A 13,441-nucleotide genomic window follows, 5' to 3' on the forward strand; every position below is an offset into this window, starting at 1 on the left:
TGTTGGAGGCAGAACACCACATGTGGCTACGCACCAGAGGAAGTCGTCCTCTTTGTCATTTCACCCACAGCAGGACACACTCACCGGAGCTGGCGGCGATGAGCGACGAGCCCCTCCTCTCGCGTGAGCCCTCTGCTGAAACCTGCTCCGTCAGGTTGTAGGCCTCCCACAGGGAGATGCTCACACTTTCTACGTAATTTGCAGCATCTTCAACCGGAGCAGGTATTTGAGCCTGAGCCTGCGATTCGAGCTGGGGAGCGGGCTTTGCTGCGGCGGGCTGCAGGGGGGCTATGGCCGCGAGCGGCGGGTGCACAGGCTTCTGGGCTGCTGGAGCAGGCTGCTGAGGCTGCTGAGGCGGCACCACTGTTAAGTTCCCATTGTAGGAGGTGACGCCAAACTTGTTCACTACCTCACACGTGTAAGTCCCCGTGTCATTAGTGGTCAGGTTCTTTATGACAAGGCTGCAGACCCCGTCCTCTGCAGCCTCAGTGCGACATCGCGGGTCCTTGCTGATTTGTTGGCCGTTTCTCAGCCACCGCACTGAGCTGGCTTTTCCTTCGACAACACAAACTAGAGTGACTGTACCATGCAGATCTGCACTCTGGTTCTTGAACACCTCCTTAAAGAGCGGTCGCATGCCTTTGCGGGTCTTGTAGCCTTTGAAGGCAGCCTGTATCTTGACTGCAGCCTCTTGCATTTGTGGTTGGTCGTCAGTGCTGACTTCAGTGTCAGGTGATGCGTCATTGGAGGGTTGGGTCTGCAGGGGAGGGACAGGGGCTTGGGTTGACCCCTGACCTGAGGAGTGAACTGGGTGGATGTCAGGCTGCTTCAATGGCATTTCACTTAAAGCCTCAGAAAAGGTTTCATCTCCTGACAGAAGGAGAACGTCCTCTGTTACGGCTGCCTGCAGCTCTTCGTCTACCATCTTTGCTTCAGCTTCCAGGTTCACAGCCATTTCAGGTTCTTTTCTCATAGGTTTTACTGACTGCTTGATAGGCTTGTTAATGTCTTTCTGGGTTGCTTTCTTTAATTTCTGTAGTCTCGCTCTCGGCTGTTCTCTATCTCTCTGATGTTCTCCCTCTCTCTGCTGTTCGCTTTCTCTCTGCTGTTCCCTCTCTCTCTGCTGTTCACTCTCTTTCTGTTGTTCTCCCTCTTTCTGATGTTCTCCCTCTCTCTGTTGTTCTCCATCTCTCTGCTGTTCTCTCTCTCTTTGCTGTTCTCCCTCTTTCTGTTGTTCCCTCTCTCTCTGCTGTTCACTCTCTCTTTGCTGTTCTCCCTCTTTCTGTTGTTCCCTCTCTCTCTGCTGTTGTCTCTCTCTTTGTTGTTCTCCCTCTCTCTGCTGTACTCCCTCTTTCTGTTGTTCTCCCTTTCTCTGCTGTTCTTTCTCTCTTTGCTGTTCTCTTTCTCTCTGCTGTTTTCTCTCTCTGTGCAGTACTCCCTCTTTCTGTTGTTCTCCCTCTCCTTGCTGTTCTCTATCTCTCTGCTGTTCCCTCTCTCTTTGCTGTTCTCCCTCTTTCTGTTGTTCCCTCTCTCTCTGCTGTTCTTTCTCTCTTTGCTGTTCTCTTTCTCTCTGCTGTTTTCTCTCTCTGTGCAGTACTCCCTCTTTCTGTTGTTCTCCTTCTCTCTGCTGTTCTCCTCTCTGTTGTTCACCATCTGTCTGCTGTTCTCTCTCTCTTTGCTGTTCTCCCTCTTTCTGTTGTTCCCTCTCTCTCTGCTGTTCTCTCTCTCTTTGCTGTTCTCCCTCCTTCTGTTGTTCCCTCTCTCTCTGCTGTTCTCTCTTTCTGATTTTGATGTCTGGTGTAACTGTGTTCTCCTCGGCTTCTCTTTTCACAGGTATCAGTGTCTGTTTTATGGGCAGACCGGTCACAGATTTGACCATGACTGGTGTCAGTTCTTGTTCATCTTGATCGGTCCCAGTGTCCCTTGATAACTGTTTTTCTACTCCACCCTTGGTTTTACTCTTTGTCCTCACTGGCGCTTTTGGAACGACAGATTTTACCTCCTGTCCTAAAGACTTTTCTAGTTTTTCTGCTGACTGTTTACCCAGGTCATTAATAGAACCCATGTCATCTGTTTGTGTCTTTTCTCTGTCTGCCTCCTTGGACACTTGTTTCACATCCTCTCTTGGCTTATAGGTGTCTTCTGTAGGCTTTGATTGGGAAATCACTTCCTCTCTTTCCTCTTTAACATGTCTTGTTATTGTTTGCTTTCCTGCTGACCCCTCTTTAGATCTTGCTCTTGGTCTGAAAGGCTCCTTCTCTGTTTTGTCTATAACATCTGTGTTTTCTATGTGTTTGGCATCATCCACAGGTTCTTTTCCATTTAGGGGTTTCACAGGTTGTGTTTCATCTTCATGTTTCCTCCAAAGGACGCCTGTGAGCTTCTTCTCAGCTTCACCTGTTTTTTCTGAAGGTCTTCTTGATTCCCTTGAGATCTGTTCTATTTCGGGTTCCATTTCCACACATATTATGGACTGTTGAATATGTTTTCCAACAGTTTCACCTGGCTTCCTCTCTGGCTGTTTTACTTTGTTAAACTCTTCCAAAGGTCCCGGTGGTCTCTGTTCCTGCTTCACTATTCTCACGGGCTCATTATTTGCTTGGTGTACCTCACTGTCCTGCTTCACAAGTTGGTTTATGTTCTGCAGGTCACTGAAGTCTTTCTCCTCAGTCTTTACAGAATGGCTGCCACGTTGAACTTCATTGTTTTCACTCAACATCGTGGAGCGTTTAAGGCCAAAAGAGGAGTCCTCTTCCTGTGCATTTGTAATAGAAGCTTTTCTATGAGTCCTCTTCTTTGGCTCTGGAGGAACAGGGTGGTGATTCCTCTCACCGTCTACAGCAGGCGTTTGAGTTAATGTTGTGATAGTCTCTGCCTCTGGTGCAGCTGGTTGTAGTGCTATGCAAGAAAATGAAAAAGAAGTGTTGACAACAGATTTATGATGTACTCAATAAACAGACTTTTGTCATTCAGGATCGAAGACTGACAAACCTTCCACTGTCACAGTTGCAGTGGTCTCTACACTTCCTGCGCGACAGGAGTAGGTGCCACTGTCCTCGGGTTTGAGCTCCTGAATGTGGAGCTGCAGTGAACAGCCGTCCTGCTTCATCTCGTACTTCCTGTTTGCTCTCAGGGGCAGACTGTTCTTCTTCCATTGTACTGTCACGCTGGGCTTAGATACCTCGCAGTGCAAGGAGAGTGCACCTCCCTCCTTAGTCTTTACATTTTCCAAGTCTTTCTTAAAGAATAGAGGGAACTCTGACAAATTGGGTAAAGACAAAAAACATCAAACATATTAAGAATCAAATGAGATTAAATACTGATTGATGGTTGTCTGCAAACCTTAATGTTATGAAAGTAACTTTAGATACCAGATGCTTTAGACATCCATTAATGCAAAGACTGATTCCCTCATATCCAATCATACAAACCTTTCACTCTCACAGTTGCAGTGGTCTCTGCACCTCCTGCCTGACACGTGTAGCTGCCGCCGTCCTCAGGTTTGAGCTCCTTGATGTGGAGCTGGAGGAGGCAACCCTCCTGCTTCATCTCATACTTTCTGTTTGCTCTCAGTGGCAGCTTGTTTTTCTTCCACTGCACAGACACTGCAGGCTGAGACAGCTCACAGGTCAGGGAGGCTGCCGCTCCCTCCTCAGCCTCCACACTGTGTAATCCTTTGCTGAAGAACGGAGCCAGCTCTGCGTAGGTGGGAGAGAGCAGACTTTGACTTTATTATATAATAAAAACACAGCGCACTCCAGAATGGTGAGAATTTGCATACTTGACAAAGTAATACAAGAGATTTCGAGATGATCTGCTGAACCTTTTTATGCATCAAAGCTCGCTGCACAAACCTTTCACTACCACAGTCGCCGTGGTCTCTGCACTTCCTGCCAGACAAGTGTAAATGCCGCCGTCCTCAGGTTTGAGCTCCTTGATGTAGAGCTGAAGGGAACAGCCATCTTGTTTCATCTCATACTTCCTGCCGGCTCTTAGGGGCATTTGGTTCTTCTTCCATTGCACTCGTGCGCCAGGTTTACTCAGCTCGCAGCACAGAGCGACGCCACCTCCCTCCTCAGCCTCCATACCTTGCAATTCTTGCTTGAAAAATGAGGGCAGTTCTGGAAAATGTTGTAAAGAGAGTAAAAGACTTTCGTATAGTGTCCTCATGAAATAAATCACCTAACCCAATAACAGGTATGAACCAAAAGGTTTAAAGGCTGCCAATAGTTCCTGTGTATGAAAGATGGAAAAGCCTGGTATTGGACTGGATATTCTCAAACCTTTCACTGTCACAGTGGCGGTGGTCTCGACACTTCCTATGTGACACGCGTAGCTGCCACCATCCTCAAGTGTGAGCTGCCTGATGTGCAGCTGGAGGAGACAGCCATCTTGTTTCATATCATATTTTTCATTTGCTCTCAGTGGCTGCTTGTTCTTCTTCCACTGAACGGATCCCTGAGGCTTTGACATCTCACAGCACAGCGTTGCTGAACCTCCCTCTTCAGCCTTCACATTCTGCAAAGGCACTGGAAAAAATGGCAGGAGCTCTGGAAAAGATTAGTTGTTTAAAGTTGTAATTAAAGCAGTGTCAAAATGTTTTTGTGACCAAATCATAGTTTTCTCTGATCTGCCTTAAAAAACACAAACCTTTCACTGCTACAGTTGCAGCAGTCTCGGCATTTCCTGCCTGACACGTGTAACTGCCGCTGTCCTCGGGTCTGAGCTCCTTTATGTGGAGCTGGAGGAGGCAGCCATCTTGTTTGATCTCGTACTTTGCGCAGTTTCTCAGAGGCAGCTTGTTCTTCTTCCACTGCACCGACATTCCGGGCTTGGACAGCTCGCAGCACAGGGAGGCTGCACCTCCCTCTTCAGCGTCGACATTTCTTAACCTTTTTGTAAAAAACGGAGGGAGCTCTGGGAGAAAGAGAACACAATTATGCACCCTGACAGTGTGCAAACACAGAGAGTAGGTGTTATTTTAATCTACTAGAATAGTGCAGGCTTTATCCTAATGAGGTTTTAAATAATCATAGGAAAAACCCCAAACATCTGTCACTGCACATATCACCCACCCACATGCACAAACCTTTCACTCTCACAGTTGCAGTGGTCTCTGCATTTCCCGCCTGACATGAGTAGCTGCCGCTGTCCTCAAGTTTCAGATCCCTGATGTGGAGCTGGAGGAAGCAGCCATCTTGCCTCATCTCATACTTCCTGCTGGCTTTCAGTGGCAGCCTGTTCTTCTTCCACTGAACTGGCACTCCAAGTTTAGACAGCTCACAGTACAGACAGGCCGAGCGCCCCTCGTCTTCTTCTACGCTCTGTAACTCCTCCTGGAAGAACGGCGGGAGCTCTGGCAACATAGAGAATAATGTCATAATCAAATTATGCATTTTTAGTAATCAATTCGCCCCTTAATACTCAATCAGACCAATGATTTTACCTGTTACAGTGAGTTTGGCACTGCTTTGCATATCTCCTGTATCACATGTGTATATTCCACTGTCCAGGGGATCCACATCATGGATGAGCAGCAGGTTGACTTTCCCCTCCTTACGCAGCTCATATTTATCATCACTGAGCAGAGTAATGTAGTTGCGCTGCCAGGTAACTTCAGACGTAACGTCAGAGATTGTGCAGGATAAGGTGGCCTTCGCTCCTTCCATGATCACAACATCTTCTGGCTTCTTCTCGATTAAAACTGTAATTTAAAATTAAAAAATATTATAGCTGTTCTATAATAAAAAAACAAATGAATATATAAAACATGTTCATATTGTACTCTACTGTGCTTGCATGTTTCTATTCACCTTTGGGCCTTGGAACTACTAACAGACGTGCGGACGTCCTCTCCTCCCCGATCACAAACGCCACGGTGCCCGTCTCCTCGGGCGTTGTCATGGTGAGGACCAGTCGGTGCTGGCGGCCCTGGCAAGTCATCTGGTTCATCTCGTTCTTCTGCAGAGGACTGGGACCCAGCCACCAGACGCCCTCGGTCACGTCTGCGTGGCTCAGCTCACACACAAACACTGCGTCCGCTCCAGCTGTCACAGTGACGTCCCGCAGCTGTGTCACAATCCGCACACGCTCTGAGGAGAGAGAATAAGTTAGGCACATATCTAACGCGTCTTATATTCTTAATTAATTAGGCAAACTCATTGGGACCAGGCTTAAGATCCATCATGCCATACATTCCACCTACCCCTCACAGTCAGCCTGGCAGTAGTCCTCTTGCCTCTGCTGATGCAGCAGTACTCCCCAGCATCCTGCAGAAGCAGTTTATTGATCTCCAAAGAGTGTGTGGGGCCGTTCTTCTTTAAAATGTGCCGGGCTCCTTCTTCCAGCACAACGCTGTCCTTCCTCCAGGTGACGGGAACATTAGCACTGGAGACCTCACAAGAGAGCACTACTGACTTCCCCTCCATCACCACTTGGTTCTTGAGTTCTTTCTCAAAATACACAGACGCTGCCGCTGATTAATGACAAATAAGAGGAGACACAATGAAATACAGTAAATCCCTCATAAAGATAAAATAGTAAGCTTAATTGTCTCTGCATGAGTATGTGTTTTTTAATATTATTTATAAATATGTCTGATGTACCAAGTTATTGACCCTTATTTATGATCAGCTGAAGCCGATAAATAATCGCCATACTGTATTTTTAAAACCAATACCTCTCACGTTTACTTCAGCCGTTGTCTTCTGTTCTCCAAAGACACAGCTGTACTCCCCAACGTCCTCAGGCTGGATGTTTTTGATGTGCATCTCAGCCGTCTTCCCGTTCTGTATCAGCTGGTACCGTCCTCCGTGAGAGAGCTGGTCTTCAGCCTTCCACCACTGCACGGGCACGCCGGCCCTGGACAGTTCACAGCGGAGAGTCACGTTGCCTCCCTCGGGCGCCTCCTGGTTCTTCAGGCCCGTTTTGAAGCTGAGTGGAATAGCTGTTTATGGGAAACTGTGAGTGAACAGGTGCCTCCACAACAATAGGAATAAAGTGCAGAAAGATGCAGCGTTCTCTTACGTGTAATGGTGACGTCGGCTGTGGTCTTAACGTCACCATAGTTACAGCTGTAGAGCCCACTGTCCTCCAGTTGTGCATTTTTGATGGTTAGCTCCATGATGCTGTTTCGATTCCTTATCTGGTATTTAAAATTGTTCTTCAGCAGCTCTTCCCCTCTCCTCCATTCAACGGGAAGGCCAGGCTTGGACAGCTCACAGCTCAGCGTTATGCTGTTCTCCTCCTCCACCTGCTGGCTCCTTAGCTTTGTCTTAAATGTGACTGGAGGAGCTGGAAAGGGATTATTTATTTAACTAACTGATGAAGAGTAATGATGCGTGTAGTGTAAGTCTCTGTTACCTTTGACAATGAGCTCTGCAGTCGATTGGCTGTCTTTAGTCTGGCAGGTGTATTTCCCAGCGTCACTCTCCTCTACGCTGTTAATGATCAGTTTAGTGAGAGGTCCCTCCTGCTTCATCTCGTATTTGTAACCAGGTTTCAGGATGACTCTTCCTTTCCTCCACTCCACTGGAGCCTGAGGCTTGGACAGCTCACAGCAGAACACGCCACTGTCTCCCTCCTTCACCTCCAGGTTTTCCACCACTTGCTTAAACGTTACAGGCAGAGCTGAGACGCAAAGTGACGAAATCCAAATGAATGCAAAAGTAGATGTAATCAGAAGTTAATCAAATCATCCTTTTAATTCCTATAAACTCCACAAGTGAAAGGACTCCTCCGAGTGAACCCTACCTCTTACTTTGACGTCAGATGATGTCTCCACAGTGCCGACAGAACAGCAGTACTCGCCCGCATCTCTGAGAGTCAGGTTTCTAATCAGCATCTCAGCCACTCTGCTCTCCTGCTTCATCTCATATTTGTCTCCCGCCTTCAAGAGTTGAGCGTCTTTCCTCCACTCCACAGGAACCCCTGGCTTAGAAAGCTCACACCGCAGCGTCACGCTGCCCTCCTCAACGGCTTCTTGGTTCTTCAGTTTCTGCTTGAAGGTCACTGGGATGGCTGAGAAGCGGGAAACCCGAGACATCACAAAAGCTGCACAGGATGTGATGTTTTAGGTACGATAGGTTAGAATGGTTCTCACGAGTGATGATGATGGTGGCGGTCGTTTTCAAGTCTTCACAAACGCAGCTGTAGGTGCCGCTGTCCTCAGGCTGGCTCTTTCGGATGAGGAGCTCCAGCGTGGAGCCGCTCTGCTTCATCTGGTACTTCTCTCCGTCGGTCAACACGTTATCTCCCTTCATCCACTGCACCGGGACATCGTGTTTGGAGAGCGTGCAGCTCAGTAGCACCCCGTTCCCCTCCTGCACCTGGATGTTCTTCAGATCTTGAAGAAATTTAATGGGTCGCTCTAGGAATAAAAAGCAACAGGGGAGAAATGCAGGAGTCAAAGAAACCACTTTACAAAGCAGCGAAAGCGTGAATGCTGAAAACAGCGCTCACCTTTCACCGTGAGCTTCGCTGTCGTCCTCTGTTCCCCGCATGTACAAGCATAATCTCCAGCGTCGTCAAGGTTGAGGTCTGTAATCCTCATCTCCACCTGCAGGTCCTTCTTCCTCATCTGATACTTGTCCCCGCTCCTCAGCAGCTCCGCTCCTCTCCTCCACTCCACCGACGGGGCGGCTTTATTGAGCTCACAGTGCAGAACCACACTGTTTCCTTCGGTCGCTTCCTGGCTGACGAGTGGCAGCCGGAAGCTCGGCGGCAGACCTGCCCGCAAGCAGGGAGAACGTTGACGAGCGGTAAATGTAAAACAGCAAAGCTTTTAGTGTGGATGGTGAATAGTGACCCCAACCCTCACCTTGGACGATGAGCTCGGCTGTGCACTGGCTGTCTTTAGTTTTACAGGTGTATTTGCCGCCATCACTCTCCTCCGTGTGATTAATAACCAGCTTGGTGAGACGCCCCTCCTGCTTCATCTCGTATTTCCCTCCGGGCCTTATGGCGACTCTGCCTTTCATCCATTCCACCAAGGCTCCGGGTTTGGAGAGCTCACAGCAGAAGACGCCGCTGGCCCCTTCCTTCACCACCAGGCGCTGGATCTCCCGTTTGAATGTAACAGGAAGTGCTGTTGGTGTTAGAAAACATCTTCTGACTGACTGATTCCACTCACAGACGCTTAAACACACACTTACACACGTACGTTTCACTCGGATTTCAGCTGTGGTTTTCTCATCTCCTGTGAGGCAGCTGTACTTTCCTGCATCGTCTGGTCGGAGGCTGTGAATGGTCATCAGAGCTGTCCTTCCCTCCACCTTCATCTCGTACCTTCGCTGTGATATCTCCTCGGAGAGCAGCTGTCCCTCCCGGTGCCACTGCACGGGGGCTCCCTTCTTTGACAGCTCACAGCGTAACGTGATGCTGCTCCCTTCCTCCGCCTCCTGGCTCCTCAGGCTCACTTTAAATGTGGCAGGGACCGCTGTTGGAACGTACACAGATGATGGTCGTACATACTGTAGGAAGGGGAAGCAAAGTTTGAGCACTGAGGAGAGAACCATCTATATTACCGATGACTTTGACAGTGGCCTTGGTTCTCTGTTGTCGACACACGCAGGAGTAAACCCCGCTGTCCTCGGGCGCGGCGTCTTTGATGGTCAGCTCCACGGCCGAGTCCCGCTGTTTCATCTGGTACTTCTCTCCACTCTCTAGCAGATCTCCTCCGAGCCGCCACTCCACTGGAACGCCGGCTTTAGAAACCTCGCAGCACAGCGTGATGTTGTGTCCTTCCTCCACCTGGAGATTCTTCAGCTTTTGTTTGAAGGTGACAGGAATTGCTAAAAGGTGACAATGGAACAATTATTGGGAAATTTTGCGGACTTACAAGAAACTGACCTATACGTTAAACTAAAACCTACCGTTGACAGTCAGAGTTGCAGCTGTCTCTATGTTTCCACAGGTGCACGTGTAAACATCGCTGTCCTCCAGTTTCACATCGCAGATCCTCAGCTCAATCAGCATGTCTCGCTGCCGTATGTGATATTTCTCTCCGTTCCTGATGACGCCGCTTGCTCTCTTCCTCCACTCCACAACGAGGCCAGGTTTAGACAGCTCACAGCGTAAAGTCGCTGTGTTTCCCTCCTCGATCGCCACGTTCCTCAGCTTCTGCTTGAAGGTCACTGGAAGCGCTGCAGATTAGCACAGTTTAGGAGAATGAATTAGTGATAACTACCGCTACATTCTAATTATACTTATTAATAAATTCCTACCATTGATTTTGACAGTGGCTGATGTCATGACATTAGCACAAACACAGCTGTAGATCCCACTGTCCTCGGGCGCAGACCTCCATATGAGCAGCTCCAGCGTGGTCTCTCGTTTCCGTATCTGGTGTTTGACTCCATTGTGTAATGGTTCCTGCCCCTTTCTCCACTCTACCGCTATTCCAGGTTTGGACAGCTCACAGCGAAGCATGACATTAGTGCCCTCTTCTGCTTGTATGTTCTTCAGTTGTTGTATGAACTTAATGGGAACAGCTGAAAGACAAAAATCGTAAATTCACTAAATACACATTCATCCACCGACTCAGAAGTGAAAAATGTAGTATATAGATTTACCATCCACTTTGAGGCTTGCTGTCGTTCTGTGATCCCGGCACTGACAGGTATATTCTCCAGAGTCTTCAAGCTTCAGGGCTTTGATGGTCAGAGAGTTGATCGTCTTCCTCTGTTTCATCACATATTTGTCTCCAGCCCTAAGACTCTCCACACCCTTCCTCCAGTGGAACTGGACCCCGGGCAGAGAGTACTCACAGGTTAGAGTCACCGAATCTCCCTCTCTGGCCTCAGCGGCCACGAGAGGCTGGGTGAACTCTGCTGGGATGGCTTAAATGTGACACCACAAGGGGAGATCGTTAGCCATTACGCTTCTATTCTTCTCATGATTGAAAGCCTTGAGAGACGCTGATGTTCTACTCCTACCTTTGACAGTGACGGTGGCCCTAGTGGTGACGGCTCCAGCGCTGCACTCGTACACCCCGGCATCACCGCTGCACACCTCCCGGATCGTCAGCCGAGCCTCACAGCCGGAACGACTGCTAAAGTACCTGGAGGAGTTCCACATCAGGCAGCCGTCTTTGTACCACAAGATGTGACAAGGTTTGGAGGCCACGCATGACAGAACCAACGCGCCGCCTTCCACGGCCTCACAGTCCTCCAGCGCTCTGACGATGGTGGGGCGTCGCTCTGGCAGCGAAGGACACAGAGTCAGGCCGAGTCCGAATGAAGCAGCACAACCTCTGACCAAGCCTCACCTCTGACCAAAAGTGAGGCGTACGACCGCTTGCCGCCCGCTGCGAACGAGATGGTGCCGGTGTCTTTGCGGGCGAGCTGCTTGAACGTGAGCATGTGGAAGCCGCCCGGCACCGCCTGGATCTCATTCAGCTCGTTGGTGTAGAGCAGGGTCTCGTCCAGGTACCACCGAACGCCCACGTAGTCGCTGGGACATATCTGACACCTGAACGTGACGGTGTCGCCTTCGAGACACTCAACATCCTCCAGTTCCTGTAGGATCAGAACCTTACAACCTGAGACCACATGGAGAAGACGGGTCAGATTTTGTATACAGTATTTGTGCCTGTGTTTTATTCATGCAGTGCTTTATGCTCCATGGTCTGACCCTGCACGGTCAGCTGAGCCCGGCTCTGCATAGTGCCCACGTCACATATGTAAATATCGCTGTCTGATTTCTCCAGGCAGGTGATGGTCAGCGACAGCACCACTCCCTTCTGCCGGATGATGTGCTTCCTACTGGACCTCAGCTCCACCATGCCCCTGAGCCAGGTCACGCGCCTGGCCGGCCGCCTGGTCTCGCACTCAAGGGTCACTTTACCCTTTTCCTCCGCATACGTTTCCCTCAAATCTCTTGCAAACGTGTGCTGCAGTTCTGAGACGGATAAAGGAGCGTTGGAAATGTTGGAAACTAAGAACTGCGGTCATGATGCCACAGATGGGACACTGCTGACACCGTACCTCGGACGTCAAGCTTGGCCCGGGTGGCGATGCCCTCGGCCTCGCAGCAGTACTCGCCAGAGTCTCTGATGGTCGTGTTTTTGATGAGCAGCCGCGCCGAGTTCTTCTCCACGCTCATCTCATACTTAGGGCTCTGCCTGATCAGCTGGCCGTTCTTCAGCCAGCGGATGGTGACTTCTGGCTTGGTGATTTCACAGCTCAGTTCTGCATCCTCGCCTGGCACCGCCTTGACGCTGAGCAAGGTCCTGAAAATGTGCACCGGCTTCTCTAATGAAGGAAATCCAGATTGACTCACATTCAGTCCATCGGCTAAATGAGTTATACATATACAGAGACAAAAGCTTCACCTTTAACAAAGAGCATGGTCCTACAGCTAAGGTCTTTAACTGTGAAGACCAGATCTCCAGCGTCGGTCAGTAAAGCATTCCTGATGGACAACTTATACTTGCAACCATTGCTGATAACCTGGATGCGGCTGTTGGAGATCACGACCTGGCCATTGATTGTCCAAGACGGTTGGTCGTCGACAAGGTGGGAGAGGACGCATTCAAAGGTGCAGCCTTCTCCCTCCAGGACAGTGGTGGTCTTCAAACGGTGGACAATACTCACATGCAGGTCTGTGGATAGAAAAAACATCAGTCATGCATCTTAAATGGGAGCTGTCGCACCAACACAGCAGATGCTAAGCATACATGCAGTGTTACATGAACCCACCATGTACTGTGACTTTAGCTTTGCTCTGGCTGGTGCCCAGGTCACACGTGTACTCTCCAGCATCATCTTTGCTCAGTGAACGAACAATCAGCACCATGGACTTCCCAAACTGGAGTATGTCATGTTTGTCATCAGCAGCCAGGACCGTGTTATCCTTTCTCCACACAGGCGCCACTGTCTCTTTGGAAACCTCACACTGCAGGCAGATCTCCCCTTGCTCTTCTCCCACAACATCCTCCAGAGATCTCAGGAACACTGCTGGGCGCTCTGGAAGAGACATCCTCCATTACTTAATACTTGTGTTCATGCATTACACAGGTGATCAGAACAGCCAGGGGCGCTGCTGGCAGTTATGGGCCCTATGAAAAAAATGTGCAGTTGGGCTCTACGCTTTAATAATAGTACTGAGTTGGCGGAGTTAGTTAGAGTGCAGACCTGGTAATCTAAAGGTTGTGAGTTTAAATCTAGCTTTGTGATAAAATGATCATTTGTTGATTTGACGATAACGTATCAGTATTCAGTAAAAGTTACAATAATTCCATTTTCAATAATGAAAAACATGCGCTACTGAATTAGTGTGGTTCCTTTCAGATGAGGAGCAAAAGTGTTCAAAGATTGATTCAGTAAACCTGTCAGAGTGAGATCTCTTCATTTGGATCTTGGAAAGTAGTTTGAGTGAGCGCTCTTACCGCTCTCGACAAATAGCACATCTTGGACGTTTTTTCCCTGTTTGTAAGTCACTG

At 49.1% G+C, this 13,441-nt stretch overlaps 1 protein-coding gene across 3 annotated transcripts in view; it reads right to left on the minus strand.

Annotated features, from left to right (window-relative positions):
- Window positions 1-13,441, minus strand: part of obscna (obscurin, cytoskeletal calmodulin and titin-interacting RhoGEF a) — a 29,090-nt gene that overhangs the window by 12,074 nt on the left and 3,575 nt on the right. For all 3 annotated transcript variants that reach the window (XM_055508153.1, XM_055508152.1, XM_055508154.1), the window contains 28 exons: window positions 12,699-12,965; window positions 12,332-12,601; window positions 11,985-12,251; window positions 11,632-11,898; window positions 11,267-11,539; window positions 10,935-11,198; window positions 10,572-10,838; window positions 10,224-10,490; window positions 9,873-10,142; window positions 9,525-9,791; window positions 9,161-9,436; window positions 8,819-9,085; window positions 8,461-8,727; window positions 8,102-8,368; window positions 7,753-8,019; window positions 7,363-7,629; window positions 7,027-7,293; window positions 6,680-6,946; window positions 6,206-6,475; window positions 5,814-6,092; window positions 5,447-5,704; window positions 5,090-5,356; window positions 4,651-4,917; window positions 4,284-4,550; window positions 3,855-4,121; window positions 3,432-3,698; window positions 2,992-3,258; window positions 85-2,898 (listed from right to left, as the gene is read on the minus strand). In XM_055508153.1, coding sequence (XP_055364128.1) covers window positions 85-2,898; window positions 2,992-3,258; window positions 3,432-3,698; window positions 3,855-4,121; window positions 4,284-4,550; window positions 4,651-4,917; window positions 5,090-5,356; window positions 5,447-5,704; window positions 5,814-6,092; window positions 6,206-6,475; window positions 6,680-6,946; window positions 7,027-7,293; window positions 7,363-7,629; window positions 7,753-8,019; window positions 8,102-8,368; window positions 8,461-8,727; window positions 8,819-9,085; window positions 9,161-9,436; window positions 9,525-9,791; window positions 9,873-10,142; window positions 10,224-10,490; window positions 10,572-10,838; window positions 10,935-11,198; window positions 11,267-11,539; window positions 11,632-11,898; window positions 11,985-12,251; window positions 12,332-12,601; window positions 12,699-12,965 — 10,047 coding nt within the window. The remainder of the gene's footprint in view (window positions 1-84; window positions 2,899-2,991; window positions 3,259-3,431; window positions 3,699-3,854; window positions 4,122-4,283; window positions 4,551-4,650; window positions 4,918-5,089; window positions 5,357-5,446; window positions 5,705-5,813; window positions 6,093-6,205; window positions 6,476-6,679; window positions 6,947-7,026; window positions 7,294-7,362; window positions 7,630-7,752; window positions 8,020-8,101; window positions 8,369-8,460; window positions 8,728-8,818; window positions 9,086-9,160; window positions 9,437-9,524; window positions 9,792-9,872; window positions 10,143-10,223; window positions 10,491-10,571; window positions 10,839-10,934; window positions 11,199-11,266; window positions 11,540-11,631; window positions 11,899-11,984; window positions 12,252-12,331; window positions 12,602-12,698; window positions 12,966-13,441) is intronic.

The sequence above is a fragment of the Betta splendens genome, chromosome 4, assembly GCF_900634795.4.
Source record: "Betta splendens chromosome 4, fBetSpl5.4, whole genome shotgun sequence".
Classification (NCBI taxonomy): Eukaryota; Metazoa; Chordata; class Actinopteri; order Anabantiformes; family Osphronemidae; genus Betta; species Betta splendens.